The sequence below is a fragment of the Pomacea canaliculata genome, linkage group LG3 (assembly GCF_003073045.1).
Source record: "Pomacea canaliculata isolate SZHN2017 linkage group LG3, ASM307304v1, whole genome shotgun sequence".
In the NCBI taxonomy this organism is placed as follows: domain Eukaryota; kingdom Metazoa; phylum Mollusca; class Gastropoda; order Architaenioglossa; family Ampullariidae; genus Pomacea; species Pomacea canaliculata.
The window spans coordinates 19,024,899-19,043,626 of NC_037592.1; the positions used below are offsets into that span (position 1 = coordinate 19,024,899).

Genomic DNA, 18,728 nt, shown 5'->3' on the forward strand with positions numbered 1-18,728 from the left:
CACCATGCTACAACAACTATAAGTGTCAGTAAAGGAGGCACACAATCCAAGCAACCCTCTCTACCAAGCCCTAGTTGCTGTACCCTGCTATGAATGTCTCGGATTGTGTAGTAACAGCTCTCCCACCCGTACTCACCCACCCGCTGATTGTCGATGATAGTTATTCAGGCAACGAAGACTCGACTTCGTGTACAAACCATTCATGTGGGGATCAGGGCTGACCTGCTCTCTCCACACTTGAATAAGTCAGGTCAGTCTGTAGAAACCTGGAGGTATTTATATCATTTCATTGCTTCAGCAGGCAACACCTCCGAGGTCTCCGTTTGACAGAATAGAGTCCTGTTGAGGCTACTACTCCCCAACAAGGCTTTCTATTTAGACATTAATTCATCACAATAAGGGGTATGGAGAGGTTAATATTATACACAAATAAAAGTTCACCCACACAATTTCTTCATAAGAGCTTCAATAAATACACATAGAGCTTGAATTAAACTAAAGAGAGTGTTAAATATAGAAAATGGATGACAATAATGTTGGTGATATACATTAACAGGACTGAAATCAGCGACATTACATAGCAAAACTGTCACAAATAAAGTCCTGTTAGAAAGTGCAGGATTACCTGTTGTGCACCCCGATCAAGTTAACTGCTAGATTCTCAGAAACGACTTTCGTATCTAGGGTCTTCTTCAACGAGACAAACGTGCAGACCTGACAGGCAAACGCAGGGAAATCCCTTCTGGAAGAAAGTTATGGAGCATTTGTGGATGTAATGGAAGAGACTTATGACCAACTAATGGCTGTTATAGATGGGGTAATAGATGACATAACTGTTATAACGGAAGGTATGGATGATGTGTGTCTGTTATGTAAAGAAATTTTGGAGGATTTCTACAATTATTCACACACCAGGCTACTCACAAGTAACTATAGTAGTTACAACAATCAGACACGATACCTCTAGGGAGAATAGCCAGACAGATCAAGCAGTAATTTAATCAGAAAAATTGGTAACTGAAAATTTTAAAGAAGTTATAATTCCACAATCGCTGTCAAAAATATCGACATCAGTTCTTAGGCAGACTAGGAGAAACCACGTTCGAAGAACAAAAATCTGTCAAGGCTTTAAAGTTTAAACTTTGCCTGGAGTTAGGGTTAGGGTTTGGTTTGGCCTTTTATACGGCTCTATACTCTGTACAATGAATAATGAACTCGGCTGAACTCTAGCGGCAAGGAGTGCCCCCCCCCCATTCCCATCAACGCCCCCCACCCCATACTGCTCATGAAGGGCGGGTGTGGCGCTCAGAGTCTCCTACAAATCACAGTATCCAACATGTCACACGTACGGTGTGTCAACATTTCTAACAACCGACAGGGCAACTTCCTAATTCTCGATTACCGGCCATATAACAACAACACTCAACAGTTGCATTATGGTAACACTCGCCACTTCTGCCGTTGAGCAAACACAGCTTTCTTCCTCATTCTTGCCCCCGTGTTCAACTCAGACCAAAGATCCAGAGAATCTCGGAAAAACCTCTGACTTGGTACTCTAGCCCTGAGTTACAGCCCACAAATATTTGAGTCGATTGCAGCTTTAATAAGAAAATAAAGAAGAAGAGCTTGTATTGTGCTTTAGTGATTTCTAGCCTTATGATAACTCTGTCACTACATTCACGTTGATGGAGGAGTGAGGATCTGGCACCAGGTGGCTCACTGGGATATTGAAGTGACTAGTGTGGCCTCTGACTTGAGGTTCTATCATTCGACTATCCCTTCTCCAGCTAAAAGTTAATATAATGTCTGTTAAAACTAGCGACGGCTCCCTGTATGTTCATGTATGGGCAAGGATTGTCTCCGTCACGGCGCACTGTAACAGATGACCATAAGTTTCTTTCACAAATCAACGGGCATCTGTCAAGGTATTGCCTATCACCTGCACTGTTCTACATCTTTTGGGGAAACATCAGGCGAGAAACATTTCACGCCCATCCACCTCCATTAATCATCTGTTGGAGACCCAATCATGTGACCTACACTTTGCAAACGACATCAAACTGCAACTCTATCAACCGACTGACAGACAGCAGTGATGCTCGTGGAATGAAGACCAACACTACCAAGAGCAAGATCGTGGTCAAGGCTACGGCAAAGCAGAGATCTGCTTGAAGGGAGGAGGTGAGCAACATTAAGAACTTGTAAGCTACCCTCTCCAAAGATGGCAGTTGCAAGGCAGACATTGTATCATAATGGCAACAGCGACAGTAGCAATGGTCAGGGTGGACAGGATCTGACACAGCAACAGCATCAGGTTTGCCAGCAAACACAGATCGAACATGTCCTTCGTCGTTCCATCCTCCTGCGAGAAGTGGACTTTGCATGTCATACAGAGAGCGAGCTGAGTAGACTGAGTAGACACAGAGAGTGGTGCACCAGAAGTCCCCCTCTCCAACAGGTAAGCGGCCCAATCAAAACACCGGATCACCCTACCTGCCCCAACTCCAACCTTTGACCCCTGCCATACGTGAACACGTGTTACGTATCACCTCACACAGCTTGTCTAGCGATGACTCAGACCGTTAATAACAGAGTCTACTCATAATTTACCGCTGGGAGGTTAGCGTGAAGATGAGAGATCAAACACCGGGTTGGCAGACAGTGGTGACGTGTCACGGGTTTTTTTTTCTCCTTTTTACACTTTCTCCATTAAAATGTATCTAGGTGCGTAAAGTGCGTCTGTCTGTGCTGGGCTGTTGTATGTGAACAAAAGATAAAGTATAGATGGTCACGAGATGAGAAAGAGATAAATACAGCGATTGAGACTGACATAAAGAGAGAGACTGGCAGACAGAACAAATGAGAGACTTATTGAGAGTGCACACGAGCCACAACCTGCTTAATTTTGGAGACGATTAGTAACAGAGGATATAGGTGTAGACTCGACAGTCGACACTAACTAACATTTGGCTTTTAGCAGTATCACCACACTGTGAGCCACTGAGAATCAAGATAAGAACCTTGTCATCTAGAGAATGAACAGAAGACGAGTGCCCCCACTAGAGCCTGGCCCTCAAGAGTCAAGAGTGAAGCACTACTCACTGTATACTCAGTAGTCGAGTGACTGAACACTAGCCTCAACTGCTGGCGTCGATTTGAAAAGCTTGGCGATGCACGCAAGTTTAATTACATCTTCTCTCGTAAATTATACAGAGTATCGAACGCCTCAACACATTGATCGGATTTCACTGGTTCCTTCTTGATTTGCTGTGCGTCTTACAAACACATACAGTCGCTGCACTTTCTTTAGGGAATGAAAGAAAATTTTAAAGACTTCACACCTTTGTCAACAGCTTAGCTGGTTTTTACTTTGAAGTAAAGAACCCATGACCTAACGCTCCCTACAATATTCATCCAAGTCTTCCTGCCAGCACACTGACCATATGACCTCCTCCTTACCTTTATCTCTTCACCGCCAATTCTTTTAGAATATTCTTCGAAAGCCTGTACTTGGTAAACCGTAATAAAGAATCACCCAACATCGAAAAGCCGTGAGTTCCAACAGGTCCACTTGCAAAGATTGTGTATTTCTATCAGTCACCCTCAGAACAAGGAGCGGCCGAGGACAAAGGTTACACTGTGCACCTGTACAGGAGGGAGGGACGGGCGACAGCCTCACCTGTCCGCCGGACACTGTCTTGTCTCTCTTCGAATGATTCTCGGAACACCTTGCGTACATTCCTTTTCGTGTCAGGTCTGGGGCTAGATGTTAGGTATGTTCTTAGCTGGATGTTTTAACCTTTGCCCCTCTGTTTTGTTAGCAATGTTAGCTAGATGGCTAACTCGATGAGGGCATGTAAATGTATAAAAAAATATAAACATTTCAGTTGACAAGCGATCAAGCTATAGCCCCTAGCTACACACACTAATTATTTAAGTGGCCACTTCAATTAGCTAACACTGTCCTAGACTACTAGTCATTTTCCCGAACATGAACAGTTCCTTACTGAAAGTACAAAAGAGTGGTAACAGGTTATAAAAGTTTATAAAAGTTTTCAGTTTCCTATTACGGCAGAAGGCTATAAAAACTTTTGTCCCACCTACAGGTCTCCACAACAGGATGTGTGTGGGTCACAATTCAAAAAGTGTTTTTATGTGTCTCGGCTATTATTATTACTGAAAACCGACTTTTTAAATACATTCCAAGGGAGAGTCATGGGGAGGAGTCGGAGGATAGTAAGAAATACCTTGGTCGGGGTGCAGGGAAGGGAGCGTGAAGGCAGCCGACACATTCAGCTCAAGGATCTTCACAAAGTTTCCATTCTGAAATGTAGGTGAGAGGCTGTGCACCTAGTCCTGTGAAAACTTTAGATGGCTGGCTTACTTCTTTCTTTTTTTTTCTTTAAGTGGAGACGCTTGATGAGGTACCTGTGAGGTCCCCTGTGGCCATTAATAAAGGACGTGTCTACTAGATTACAGACTGGCGTCCAACAAACGGTACTAAAGCTCCCCCGCCTGCTGAGGGGTACCAGGGGTGGGGACAGGACAGAGGCTCTGTGCACTCGTGCATTCAGCAGAGGGGGAAATTCTCGTACAGAGAGCACCATACAGAGGTGAACAACACCCGAGTCCGCCGTCAGGTGCAGGTCCCACCCTTTTGCTTGCGGTCTGTAATGAACGTGGATATCAGATGTAGCACGCTTCGACACATGAATACTTTTGATGGTAGATATATGAGCTGATGGATGATATTCGTCTGAAATTACCAATTCACTGCCCAAGTTTGATAATGGTGTGAGATTATACAAGAAATCAAATCGAGGGTCACGTTTCGATGGACAGCGAGTTAAGAGTTGTCTCTTTCCTCGGAAACTTTCGTTTATTCAGCAAATCATTCCTGATGACAAGAGCAGCTGTATGATTCTGCTTGCAGCTGTCCTGTTTGTGTCCGCGCTGTGCGTCCGTAAACACCAACAGCACGAGGACCAGAAGGATGCTTGGCGCTGTCAACACGCAGGCGGACACATGGATCCACCCTCCCCCTCATGATGCACCCACCAAACGTTGTCTCTTCATCTTCCTTCTGGTCTGCACGTGAGACGTCTACGTCACCTCATCGATGACAAGTTACATCAGCGATAACGCAGCAGTGTAGTCACAAAGGAGTACTAGGCGGAGAACATGGGTTCGGTTTTTAGTGACATATTTTAGTTGTTGTTATTATTGTTGGTTAATGGTTTGTTTTCTTGTGTTTTGTTTCGTCTAAAGATCGCGTATTACTTATGTTACCTCGCTAGAGGTCTACAGCTATAGGGCTATTGGATATAAGAGGGTGGCTAAGTTAGGGTTTGGACATTCAATATAAAAATAAATCAAACTTTTGATCGAGCAGACGACCTTTAGCGCATGAGTGACACAGGGCAGGTGTTTAGTGTTTTCTACACGTGCAGCAGGAGTTCGATCGTACCCTCCATACCCTACCTCCCACATCTCCCACACACCCGCTGTACCCTATCAAACCTGTGGTAATTGACGGTAATTTACAACAGTTAGTTGTCTTCTTGTTGATAAAAAGAACTCATGCTACGGTAATTTCGGTTTTACAATGTTTTCAAACGCATGTTCAACTATCACAGTGTTCGCAGTGTTCACTGGTATCAACACATATACATCTTTCTTCGTTCTAGAAACTGCGAGCATTCACAAGCATTAAAGTTTAAGCTGAGGCGGGACAAGAGATCTTAAACACCTGACATTGTGCCAGGAATGTGAATAAACACCAGCTATAGTACCCAGGTAGTTGGGATTTCTAAGAAACGTTAATGTCCTACCTTTACCACCTGGCCAAGAAGTCCCCTGCTCCCACTTACTCCAAGACCAGCACCACACAGAGATGTCCTCGACAACTCGCTCTTGAAAATCACGAAAGACTAGAAGTTTGAAATTTGCAGGCGTGTTGAGAGGATGACTGTTTTAAAACACTTCCAAACACAGGTAAGCACAGAGTCCAGTGTGTCCTAGTGTGTCCCAGGTGCCAGTCAAGCGTTACCTCCTCGCACAATCAGCGCGCGTGCCTGTACCGAGCGTCAGTGGGGCAGCAGGTCTGACAGTGCCTGATGACGCTCGTCAACGAAAAACTAAAGACAAGCAAAAGAGGTAAGACAGGGGTCAATGAGGAGACAATCTCCACCTAGCGCCACGCCCTGACACCAGCGAGTCGGCGATGAGAGCACAGGTAGGAGGGCAGCGCAGGAAGCCCGCAGACAGGTAACCAACCCACACGACAAGCAGCAAGCGTTAGCACGACCAACGGTGCACACTGTCGCCAACAGACCTCGCCAACACGGCCATGAGTTTCATCGAGTGGAGAGAGGGGGGGGGACAATGCAGTGTCTACAACATTGGGAAAAAGAGAGAGGAGATGTTTATCTCGAGTAATAACTCGCGGATAGCCAGAACACGCAACTGTTGACGCTGTTCGTCATGTCGGCCGCACGCGTTCGTTTGTGGTGTCGACCACCTGCATGGTAACGTTTTGCTGCCGTGTGGATTTTCTCGTTTTCCTAGTTTTTGTCACACCTGTACCTCCACCACCACCGTGACTTGACTTTATCTTGCCTGCAGGCTTGAGTGAGCACAGGTGGTGACAGGGACAGCGCGCTGCTCGACCTCTCACCTCTCACCTCTCACCGCCTCCCCAGTGTTCTCGAACCCTACACACACGAGACAGTGTACATTGCGAGACAAGAGGCACAATGCGCGTGACGTTACGCAGCGTGAGATAAAACGTACAGCGTTTGTGATGTAAGACAGCAGGCTGCATGTTAGTGACGTGAACTAACACGTACAGCGTATGTGACGTAAGACAACAGGTTCCGTGTGAAGTGACGTGAGATAAAACGTACAGCGTATGTGACGTAAGACAGCAGGTTCCATGTAAGTGACGTGAGATAAAACGTACAGCGTATGTGACGTAAGACAACAGGTTCCGTGTAAGTGACGTGAGATAAACGTACAGTCCAGGTGACGCGGACAAGACAACTGGAACGCGAGGCAACAGCACATGTCGAGGGCAGACATCCTACTCTCTCTCTCTTCACACCTGTCCAGACCCCAATCGACCAACGTTAACAGTGTAACACAAGGTGTCAATGGACATATGTACATATATACTGTGTGCACGGTTTGTTACAGCTTGAACTATTGAACTATTGAGCTATTAAGGAATAAAAGTAAAAGACACATCATCACACCACCACAAACAGCACGCCAGCCAGCAAACTTGGAGTGGTTGGAATGACGTATCAGCTGTCATCTGGAGAAATAGCGAACCAGGAAGTGTGAACAACAGCAGGTCTCGGTGAGATCTACCATAACAACCGTTTCTCAAGCAAATATTAACTGGGTAGAGTGAGGGCAAAGGGGACATACACCGACGATATTGCACTACGTGGCACTACTGGAAAAGTCTTTAAGGAGATATGGTTTTCTTGGCGAGAATTCAGTATCTCTGAGCGTGAAAAAGAGACTGGTCATGGAGAGTAAAGAAGGCGACTCACAGACAGGCACAAAGCAAAATGAAAATTAAAAAAAAATTGTAATAAAACCAAGTGAGAATAAAAAGCTTTCAACCTAAGAAAAGATATTCGCGGCTCACTTATCACTATATAAGTGATGTCGATCTTTCACATGTTTGTCTTTATTTTTCCTCTCGTCTTGTTTAAGTGAGTACTTATATCCACTCACGTAGCATAATTAGGTGTTTGTGCTTACAGCTAGTGTCATCAGCCTTCTCACTTTTGTGTCACGTGTTATGAGCGAGGTTTGGTGTCCGCGCCCAAGCCATAGCCTCGCCATAGTCTCTAGCAACATTCCTGTCCCTTGCCCTGTCCCCAGGATAAATATGCTCCATCCACTCCTCCCAAGCCCTTCCTAATATTTGATGCAGGCTTCCAGCAAACCTGGAATTTAGATTTTTAAAAGTGAAGTAGCAGTGTGTGCGTGCTTCTCGTCGGATACATTCTCATCAAAACCAATCGGTTTCCCCCTCTTCCGAGTTACGCTTGCGTGAACCACAATGACAAATGTGTGTCCAGCATCGAAGTTCTATGAACCTATTAGTTCTGGACCAGTACAGTGTCAGGGTGTGTCGAATGGTGGAGTGTGTGCAGCTTATTTCATTCCCAAGTCCATCCCATTTACAACAGTCGCAATGTTAAGGCTCTCGTAAATAACCTCCTGTTAGCACGAAGACACTGGACAGATATACCCGGCGGTCATATATTCCACACAGACCTGGCCCAGCGACTTGGCGGGTGAGAAACAGTTTATGGCGCTTTAAATTGCAGTGAGCACACGGGGTACGGGTATCGTTGCAGCAAAAGCACTTGGCCGTCAGCAAGCAGACGACGACGACCTCGTCAAGATCAGCTGCAAGAACGATAACGACAATAAGTGACCTTTGACATTCCACGTAATGTAGGGGCGAGTCTATCGCATACTAACATGTTTAAACATTTGGTGAACTCGTAAACACACACACACATCTTGTTTACGACGGTTTGGAAGCCGTGGACACGTCCCTAGTCTCGTTTATGCGCAGCCACGACTGAACGTTGACTACATACCATCAGCTTTAGAACATACCACAGCTACATAGGTGTCAACAGCAGAGGGGGCGGGTGGACGAGGTGCGGAGGAGATGTAAAGATATGGGGCTTGGAAAGAGGAAGAATGTGAAGCGAAGACAATTTGCGATGGTAGATGGCAGCACGAGTGCTGAGTGCACAGTCGTAATAAAGTTCTTGTCTTTACTCCTTTTTTCTGATTACAAGCGGAGTACGATGCTGTTCCCGTGTAATGCTAAACAGCAGTTGAGTCACACTTGTCGTTGACGTGGCACTCCTTCATGTGGTGAACCTGGCGCGACGGCTTGAATGAATTCTACAGCAGGTCTGCGAACCTCTGAATGAAGACATGCCCGCGGCTGTCATCTTAATTGCCTGTAATGTCACGCCGTTGATAGTCATTAACTGAGCAGAACAGGGACAATGGACAGCAATCATTTGAATCATTATACAAGCACGTGAAACAGACAATAGTTCTTGCAAAATACTGCACACACACACACACGCGGACACACAAACAGTCATAAGCAAAACACACACACAAACACGAACGCGTACACTCACAAGCAGACCTACAACCTGCTAATGAAGTCTTGTCTCGCAAGTAGAGGGCGCTGCTACATTCACAGCTCAGCTCTTGAATACTAATGTCCTCATAAACAAAAGTCTTATTTAGTTCCGACACCACTGAGTAATGCAGACGTCGGGGTAGTGCGAAGTCACGTGAACGTTGTCCAGGCGTAAACCAATGGAAAGCTGCGTTTATTTGATAAACCGTGACGTCACGATTTACACCTGTCTGTGTTGGTGTTGTTAGGCGTTTATCTCGACAGCGGAAAAGATTGTGCGATATGATGCCTTGTGCTGTGCTTTACTCAATCATTATAATATATATATAATATTTTAATATATATTATGCGCGCCGAGGTTCTTTACGTTGATTGTTCTGACGCTGCTTCTCGTTATAAATCTTTCTTTATTGTACAAGAGCACAATTAAAGCTCCATATACACTACTCAAGTATATTTTCTGTCAGAAGTGTGCTCGCGTCAGCAAGGTGTGCGTGTTAGTGCGTGTCGTGTGCAAAAGCATTAATTAATGTGTTGCGTGCGAGAGTATCCGTGTGCACTTTACATGTGTGCGTGCATGCTAGTATATTTCTACTGTATCTTTATGTAACTGCTCGTCTCCAACAGTTCATTAGTAGCACTCACAGGACAGCGCCTGCGCACTCAGCCACAGAGAGGATTACCTGGGCGGTGCGTAGCTCTTGGGACCACACCTGTGCAGGTCAAGGTCGGGCGTGAGAACCAAAGTACGTCACTGTGGCATCCCTCGCTTGGATTTGCACTCGGATTACAACAGCAACTGTTCCTCAACAATTATGGCTTATACATGTTCATGTCAATTGTTATTATTTTTCAACCACACAAGTTTTTTTTATCTTCCCGTAGTCTGCACACAGTGAGCTGTCGATCTACGGCGTCAAAACTTCGCATTCACATCACTGAACATTCACATCACTAAACATTCGATGCCCGACTATACTAGCACACTAAACATTCACATTCACATGGTGGAGGAGAGGTGGAGGGGCACCTGAGTACCTGGGATGGTGGTTTGCTGGGTGAGCTGCTTTGTGGAATGTTTAATTGTTGTACTTAATGTCGCGGCGCATGTCTTTCCTCGGAGAAGAGTGACTGAGCGGCCAAGATGTGCACCTGCACACCTGCACACCTGCACACCACGCAGGGTGGGAGTGAGGTCAACTGGCGGTAACTACAATATGGGAATGTGGGGGACAGCCGGAGATCGGGGGATAAACAGCGTGAGTTTACGTATTGAGAGACTCCGGGATGAAGAGAGAGAGGGAGACAAGAAGTGCAGGGACTGTGTGGACGTGGGTGTGAACGGACTGTGTGTTTGTATTGAGACTGTGACGGAGTCTTTGAGATATAAAGAAATTGCTGTTAGTTTTAATATTCGTATATATTGCTGTGTAGTTTTCGTCGACTTTGTGGATTCCCCATGTTACTCCGTAAGACCAAAGCGACTGTGTGGTTGCTCGCTACACAAATCCCTGGGCTGCTGTGTTCTGTCTGGTGGATGCTGAGAGACCTCATAGTACAGTGTACACATCCCCGACTGCTCTGTGTTCTGATGGATGCTGTTTCTGGCCACACTGCGGAATACCGAGTATTGCAACAGTTTTCCTCTTTTGCCTTTGACTGTAGATATATATATTTACTCGTATTCGTACTCTACCTCGGGGGCAATCGTGCCGCTGTACCTTTGCTTTCTCTGGGGCTTTGTGTAGAATACTCGTATAAGCACTAATACATGTTCGGTTTATTTTATCTTATCTTTTTATTCTTTTATTCGTTTGAAAATTATATTGGTGTCTTAGACAGTCTAAAAGCAATTGTTGGTGTTGTGTACAAAGAATGCGCGAATGACTGTGTGCGTGTGAGACACCATCGTAGAGTTCCTGACTACTGTATACATGTGCAGCAAACATTGACTGTGCTAGTACACAATATTCAGATCAACACCCCACTGTACTAGCACACTAAACAAACATCCACATTCACCATCACCACAACAGTCACTCGCCCAACATTTTCCACGAGTGTCACTTGTTACTTGTTACTTGTTTCTTGTTACTTGTTACTCAACCTTCCCGAGCAACGCCGGTACTTTAATAGAGTCTAATTGGTCAAAAGGTCTCTCCAGGTGAACATTTTTATCTGCCAACACTCATCTGGATCAGCTCTGAGATAAAGACACACTACACAAATACAAGCAGTCCTATTCCCTTCCCCAAACTAATGTTTCATTCTGCATATAAAGTATCGGAGGTCTGTCCATTCATACTCCACCCTGTCGTTTCCTTTCTTTTCGTCGTCTGCTCCAAGGGCCTAGAATTAGACAGATATATAATTATATATATGTTTGAGATAACATGGCGAAGTCCCTAAAGAACGGCAAGGTAGATAAAGGTAAAAGGGGTTTTCTCTTGAAGATCAAAAGTAAATAATTTTGAATGGGTAATATGAAGCACAGAACGAGTGAAATGCCTCTGTGACCTGCTCAACAAAGTCGGTCTCTCAGAAAGGTTTTCTTTTATGCTGTATACCCTGCACCTCGCTCCCAGTTCCTAGAAAAGGTGCCGACTTTACCTACTTGAACTTTCTTGAACAATCAGAGGTAGAAAACCAGTCTTCTGAACCTCCTGAAAGTCAACGTCTAAATTATTTAATATCTTTTCTTTATTTCAAATAACGAAGTAACATCTATATTGGAAGCGTGCTCCCAACTGATCAATCCCCTGATCAGGTCAAAGTAGTCTGCTAAGGTCAAGAAAGTAATGAGGAAACTGCTTGTTGACAAAATCCCGATCACGCTGTGTACACAAACAAGCTTTAGATTCCTACAACATCCATGTACCTCCAGCAGGCAAGTGACAGGTGCAAACACATCGACTGCAATCACCGACTGCTCGATAAGGCATGCCGCGGGACAGGACGATGACGTGTGAGGACCTCCAGGAGCCTCGCGCAGCTTAGCGCAGGTCGCACGTGAGTTTGTCCTCGAGATCAGATGCTCGCCAAGTATCAGTGAGTATGCGACTTGCGGCTGCATGTACTTACACATGTGTGAAGTGCTCTTTATGTGCAGGTGTCTCCGTCTTTGATCGTGTTTTTGTGCGGCTCTGTCGGTCGGTCTGTCTGTCGGCTGTCGGTCGGTCGGTCGGTCGGTCGGTCGGTCGGTCGGTCTGTCTGTCCTCTGCATCTGTATCTGCACGAGTAGACGTGTGTTAAGAGTGCTTATGCTGGGCTGTTTCTATGTGTTTTGATACGTTTCTGTGCATTTGTGTGTGTGTGTGTGAGCGCGATTTTTGTGAGTATTCGTGCTTTTTGGTGTGGTTTCTATGAAACCCTGCTTGCTTGCCTGCGTGCGTGCGTGCGTGCGTGCGTGTATGTGAGAGAGAGAGGTGGTTGTTGTTGTTGTTGTTGTTGTTGTTTGGTTGGTTTGATTGCTGAGACCGAGAGCTGTCATCGGGAGATCGCTTGCTGCATGTGTGCGGAAGCGTAGCATCTGTTCGAAGCTCAACACCGGGTTGCTGGTCTCCTGTTGCCTGCCTTACACCCCGTCAACTGTCTTGTACCTCGCATCAGTCTCAGCTTCAAGGATCCTGGTCCCCACGCATAGTCCTGTAGCTAAAGTCAATAGCTATAGTTACAACTCTTACAAATGACAAAGCAGTAACTGACTATATCTTTGGTATAGCCCGGTTGATATCTTACGCTAAGTGACTTTTATGAAAGACTTGTTTACCTTATTTTTTTTACGAAACTTAGGTACCACGTAAGCTGGCTTTAAAATAGTCTATGTCTATCGGAATATGCACCATTGCTCTGTGATTCATTTAGCTTTGTGTTAAGCCATTTGTGTGCGTTGCTATTTTTGCTGAATAATTGTTACCTTGGGTCGGGACGCTCCAAACTGAAGTGATCTGGATCTTGTTTTGTAAAGAATGCACGTCCACCCGCGTGTCACACATACAGAAGGTTTATGTCAGTAAGGTGGTGTGGCTGGCCAAGAACGGAGGCTGTTTTCGTCCCTAATAGTTCGTTAAAACCTCAGGCAAGTCCTATAATAAACTGAGTGGGGGAGTCTGCGCTGTCTGCCTCAAAATATTCCTCTGTGCTTCACAGGTGCGCCGGTAAGACCAGCGCAAACCCGTGCTAGTCCAAGAAAAAATGTTTGTGCGGGTCTTTGAGAGTACTGATCAGCCAAGGGAAGACTAGAAGAAAATAGTGGATTAAAGTAATGGGGGGGGGAAGGAAATGGGACGAACAGGTGAGGGTATAATTTGCGTCAGTTAATACAGAAATTGGCGTCTGTCAATGTTTTGTGCCACCCGCGCCATTCTGACTGTATCACTCTTCTGTGACAAGGTATTTGAAAAAGTTAGTGCCCCACGTGACATCAGGAGGATGCTGCGAGTTCAGCAGCTCTGTAGTGCACTGGGATTGTCCCATTTTAGTACAGACCGTTGCAGGAGTCGCTAAGTTCGTACAGTACCTGTGACACCGTTTGTGAGGTCAGGGTGGACTGGGTCAGTGCTCGGCACCAGATAAGGCATCGGATAAGTGCGGAGACCAGAACACAAGGAACATCTGGCAAGGTTCTATAAGTCATTCCCTAGAGAGACTCGAGGCTGTCAGCAACTTGACGGTAAATAACACACAAATGTCTTGTTTGTGCTATTGGTTTTCGCATACCAGGTGTTTTACAATAGCTTTAATGATGGCAGAAATTTCAGCCTTTGGTCTTGCTGTCATATTCTCCATTTTCCAGTAAATAATTACTGCTGTAGTTTTACCACAGCAGTCGCTGTTCTAGTTACGATGGTACCGTGCTGGTGTTATGTCTTTACTGGTGGTGGTTAGCAGTCTTCACATTACCTTCCTTAAAACAGTAAAAAATAAGGTTCTGTATATTTATAACTTTCGATCTCAAACTTTGTCGTCGGTCGGAGGAGCGGAGTTACTACCCCTATTCGTGGAGTGTTCTCCCCTCCCCCAGTGAGTGCATTAATAGTTCGGTCTTCACTTGCTTTTCGCTTCTGTTTACATGAGGTCGTAAAATGCGAGTCCCGACGTGGAGTCTGCTGTGCTCACTGCTGGTGGCAAAACTCCCCCATGGCGAGGCCGTGACGTCTATCGTCCTCCATCCGACGAAAACAGCAACGACAGAAGCTGCTCTTATCGTTGTCCCTGGAGCCTCCATCAGCGGGGAGGCATACAGACCCCTGGGTATGGCACACATACACACCATGAGGTATATGTGTTATGTACCGGCCCCTAGGTATGGCACAGATGATGAATGATGATTGATGATGAATGATGATTCTCTTTACCACAGCGGAAAGCATTCAGCAGGCGTGTCCCCTAAAGCTGTGGGTGGTTCTGCTGACGGGCTTCCTCCTCAACACACCCAACCCCCTCGAGCTACATGGTGCCATCAGTTCCGCCCTCGACACGCTTCACCAGCAGGGCATGACGTCCAGCAACATCTTCGTCGCTGGTCACAGCTTGGGAGGTCAGTTGATCAGTTTGCTAGGTCAGCAAGCCGGACAACAGTATTTTTACTTTTTGAAAAAGCTGTACAAAATATTACTACAGCCTTCGATGCTGGGAGATGTCTCACGGCGGACAAAAATCTTTTGTTCAAGCTAGTGAGCGTATATTTATACCAAAAGAATTAAAATTACCGGTAGCACCAAAGTTACTACCAGGGATTGTATACATTTAATACTAGTCTCACTTTTGATCTTATGTCTTCTCCAGGAGTGTTTGTGGGGATGGAGGGAAAATCCAATGCCAGCAAATACAAGGGCATCCTGCTGTTTGCCTCTTACCTAACTAGAGACATGCCCCTCGCCACCTACCCCCTACCCGTGCTGACCATTTCCGGTGACTTGGATGGACAGACTCGCATCACGAGGATTGCCGATGAATTTGAGTGAGTTATGAGTAGTGTACGCAAATTGGGAGAGGGTGCTCCATCATGTGAGTTCAAGGTCGCTCAACCGGGTGGCTGGTTTGTGTTAGACTGCTTGGTTTACCTGATAGTGCTTTTGCTTACTGGGGACTTCAGACTACTCCGTGAAAAGGGCAACGAAGGAGGAGTTTACAGGTGTCATCACCAGCGTTATCTTGACCAATTCCTTCTCTTGTTACAGGCAGCTAGAGGCCATGGCGGCCAAAACAGGAGCCACGTCTACAGTACCCCTGTCATCGTCATGCGCGGTGTCAACCACGCCCAGTTTGCTTCCGGTGCAATGCCCAAGCAAGTCGTCACGCACGATCTGACCCCAGAAGTCACCTCGCAGGCTGCCTACACCCTCATAGCTAAACACACCTCGGCATTCCTGGTAGCCACCCTGCGTGCGCCACAGGCAGCCCTTGCACAGGCCCGTGCAGATTGGATGCAGCCTACAGCGACACCTTGAATATAATAAAGGTAAAATGGAGACCAAAAAAGATGACGATGTACAGTTCAAATATTCTAGTAACAAGAACGGATCCCACCAACGGCGCCTGAGAACATATATATAAACATCTGCAGTGCCAGAAATAAATCCTTGAGCTACTGTTTGTGCATGCTTGGATTACAGCTACAGACTGTTGGTGTCAATGTCCTGCAACCACAGATGTCCTGTCTGTCCTGTGTCAGTAGTGTGTCATTGTCCAGCATCTGACTGCTTCGTCTTGCTGTACACGTGCTGACTGATGTTTCTCTCTTGTTGTAAGTAGTGTGTATGATTGTCAGTGTTTAATATCCCATGACTCTGTACTCACAAACTGTGCTCTTTGTCCAGCCCCTCCTGTCCATGAAGTCGACTGAGGCCAACGCTCAGAATTCTGACAAATGGGCCGTCCAGACACAGCTGCTGGAGGCAGGATCCACCCAGCATCAAATCACGGTATGTTAAGTTGAGGAGACATATAGTACACCGAGCACACTAAATAGATAAAAAGGTGAGTGATGAGGTGGTGTGAAAGTGAGTTCTGCACTGCAAAGATAGTGTGGGTGAAGTGGAGATGGACATAGAAGATAATCCATGTAAATAACAGCTACGGTCATCAGCGATGCAGGAAAAGCAGCACAAAACAGGAGCGGACATCTTTTTCTCTTCTCATAACTGTTGCTTATTTTGTTTTCTTCCATGGCCCATTTCAGAGCGTAGCATTTTCTGTCCTTAGAAACACGTTCAGCTTGATAAAAGAGGAATCCGTAAATTTAATTTCAATTTCTTTTTGCTACTTTTAAAATTTTTGAAAGATTTCAATTACTTCTAATTACAAATTAATTGTCTCTTTAAGAATGACAGCACACCAAGGCATGCATGTTGGCTGACCGGCTCATCTGTTTCAGGTCACTAACACAATTCTGTCCAACTTGGACTCCTTCTTGGCCAGCAAACCTAGCCTCCATACAGCTGGCACCAGCGTGACTGTAGCCACCTTTACCCATGTGAATTATCCAAGCAACCTACTGGACATCTCCACAGTACCCAGCTCCCCCCAGTCACTCATGATCAAGATGAAATCTAGGGAGGCAATCCAGGCGGTGTCGCCGGGAAGTCACGCAACCGCAGTCCCTACATGCAAAAGTCTTAATCAGGTAAATGCTAAAACAAACCAGTTAATTATAATCAATGCTTGCCCAACATTTGCGTTGTTGCCACATATCTGAACTCCACAGAAACATGGTGAACCACAACTTGAAGTCATTGTCCCTACAGTCGCCAGTTTATGGGGCACTGCTTTATCAACACTTCTAACTATAGAAATATAAATAATGATGACAAAATGATTGAGAAAAAATGAGAGCGAGAGAAAATAATTTGACTGGAGGGGTTTTTTTAAATTATGGTTGCAAGGTCGATTATAAAACGGCTAAACTCATACTGTTGTCTGTTTGAAGGCAGCGTTCACACTAGCTTTGAACTCCTCGTCTGCCGACGCTCAGAGGCGCTTTAAGGCCAAGGGTCGACCGATCATCTTCAACGATGATGACAACATGACGACAGGCTTACAGTGGTCCTCAGCTGAGTTGGGTTTGCATGAGGATGACCATGGGCTGAGAGTGACATCTCCTTCCCTGAAGACGTCCCTGCACGAGTTTATAGAAGCGTTGTCAGGCATGCACTACTGCACGGTGCTGGCTCCCTACCGCGCCATGGAGTGGATTTACGTGGATTCCCTGAGGGCCCACGCAGTGTGAGTCGACTTCACTCCGCACCACAGCCACTGTGCAACTTCACCTATTCATGATCACCATCGGGAGATAGTTGCCAGTGCTTGAGACCGTTTCCGAGTACTAAAACGGTCACGCTTTGTTGATTCAAAAAATTGTTTGTGCTGATCTCACCGATTATCTAAACGTGGTCTTTACTTCATATATCTAAACGTCTGCTACACCATGTCCATCCAGTGTAGCTACAGTGTTATTATATGCAAAATCTCCCCGCGGACTCCACTACTAACTGTATTATAGAAATACATCATGATTTTACTTAAATCGCAAACCTTCTGTTTTCTAAGTTTATTTAAAGAACGCTTTTATTTCAGTACGAGGAAATTTCACATAATGTACCCCACAGGCCACCCATCAGTATTAAAACACGCCATATACACGTAACTCCTACTTTTAACCCCCATGGCCCCACGCCGAAGAAACGAAAAAAAAAAAAAAAGAGAGAGAGGAAACGAAAATGCTTGTCACCGTCTGTCAGGGACAGATAATCCATTCCTGCTAACACGACCCACTAACCATGATTCTTGGTGACAAGTGCTGGACCGCCTCGGCCTTTAGAAAGAGAAAAAAGATGATGGCGAAGATTGTCTACCTTCTGATTCCATACCGTGTATTCCTTCCGTGTTTTGTCAGTAACGCCCCAAGACATTATGTTAAATTTCAATGGTATTTTTACATACAGTGAACTCGTACAAACAACTGTTTGCTGGTTCAGTTCCCTAAATTTCCAAAGAAACATAGCGATTTTCACTTAACCTCACAGCTTCTCGCTTCACGAATTTGTAATGTTTAGTTTCCTAAATAAGAGGCTGTTAATAGCCATCGTGCTCTTTTAAAAGCAAGCTTTATCTTGACTTCCATCCCATATCACAAGATGCACCCTAGGGGTGATTTCAGTGTCACATCACCACAGCATCTGAAGCAATGACCACTATTGCAGCATTCTTCACGCACTCCCTTGGGCTGACACACACACACACAATTTAACCAAAAAAAAAAAAAAATGGATATCTCAAAACTTTCATAAGTCTGTCCCCTTCTCTACTAGCCTTTCTTTCTAGTTCAATCCCTTTTCACACCTGAATGAACACAAGACACCTTCACACTCTTACATTCACACGGTTTTGTCAATGTGCAAACACTCTTCCACAGTGATTTCTCCTTTCACAACATACTTTTTTGTCCAAAATGTAGAATGAATGATGTTATTAACATCAACATTTAATGTATTGCATATCAATGTGCAGAACATTCACATATTGATCATCA

At 45.3% G+C, this 18,728-nt stretch overlaps 1 protein-coding gene across 1 annotated transcript; it reads left to right on the forward strand.

The window, feature by feature from the left end:
- The first annotated feature begins 13,721 nt into the window (after positions 1-13,721).
- On the forward strand, positions 13,722-17,730 carry LOC112559545. The gene is made up of 8 exons (XM_025230877.1): positions 13,722-13,868; positions 14,273-14,449; positions 14,559-14,735; positions 14,984-15,158; positions 15,294-15,645; positions 16,018-16,122; positions 16,575-16,823; positions 17,127-17,730. Exons 2-8 carry the CDS (start codon positions 14,281-14,283, stop codon positions 17,424-17,426), a joined length of 1,527 nt encoding a protein of 508 aa, XP_025086662.1. The 5' UTR covers positions 13,722-13,868; positions 14,273-14,280; the 3' UTR covers positions 17,427-17,730.
- The last annotated feature ends 998 nt before the right edge of the window (positions 17,731-18,728 follow it).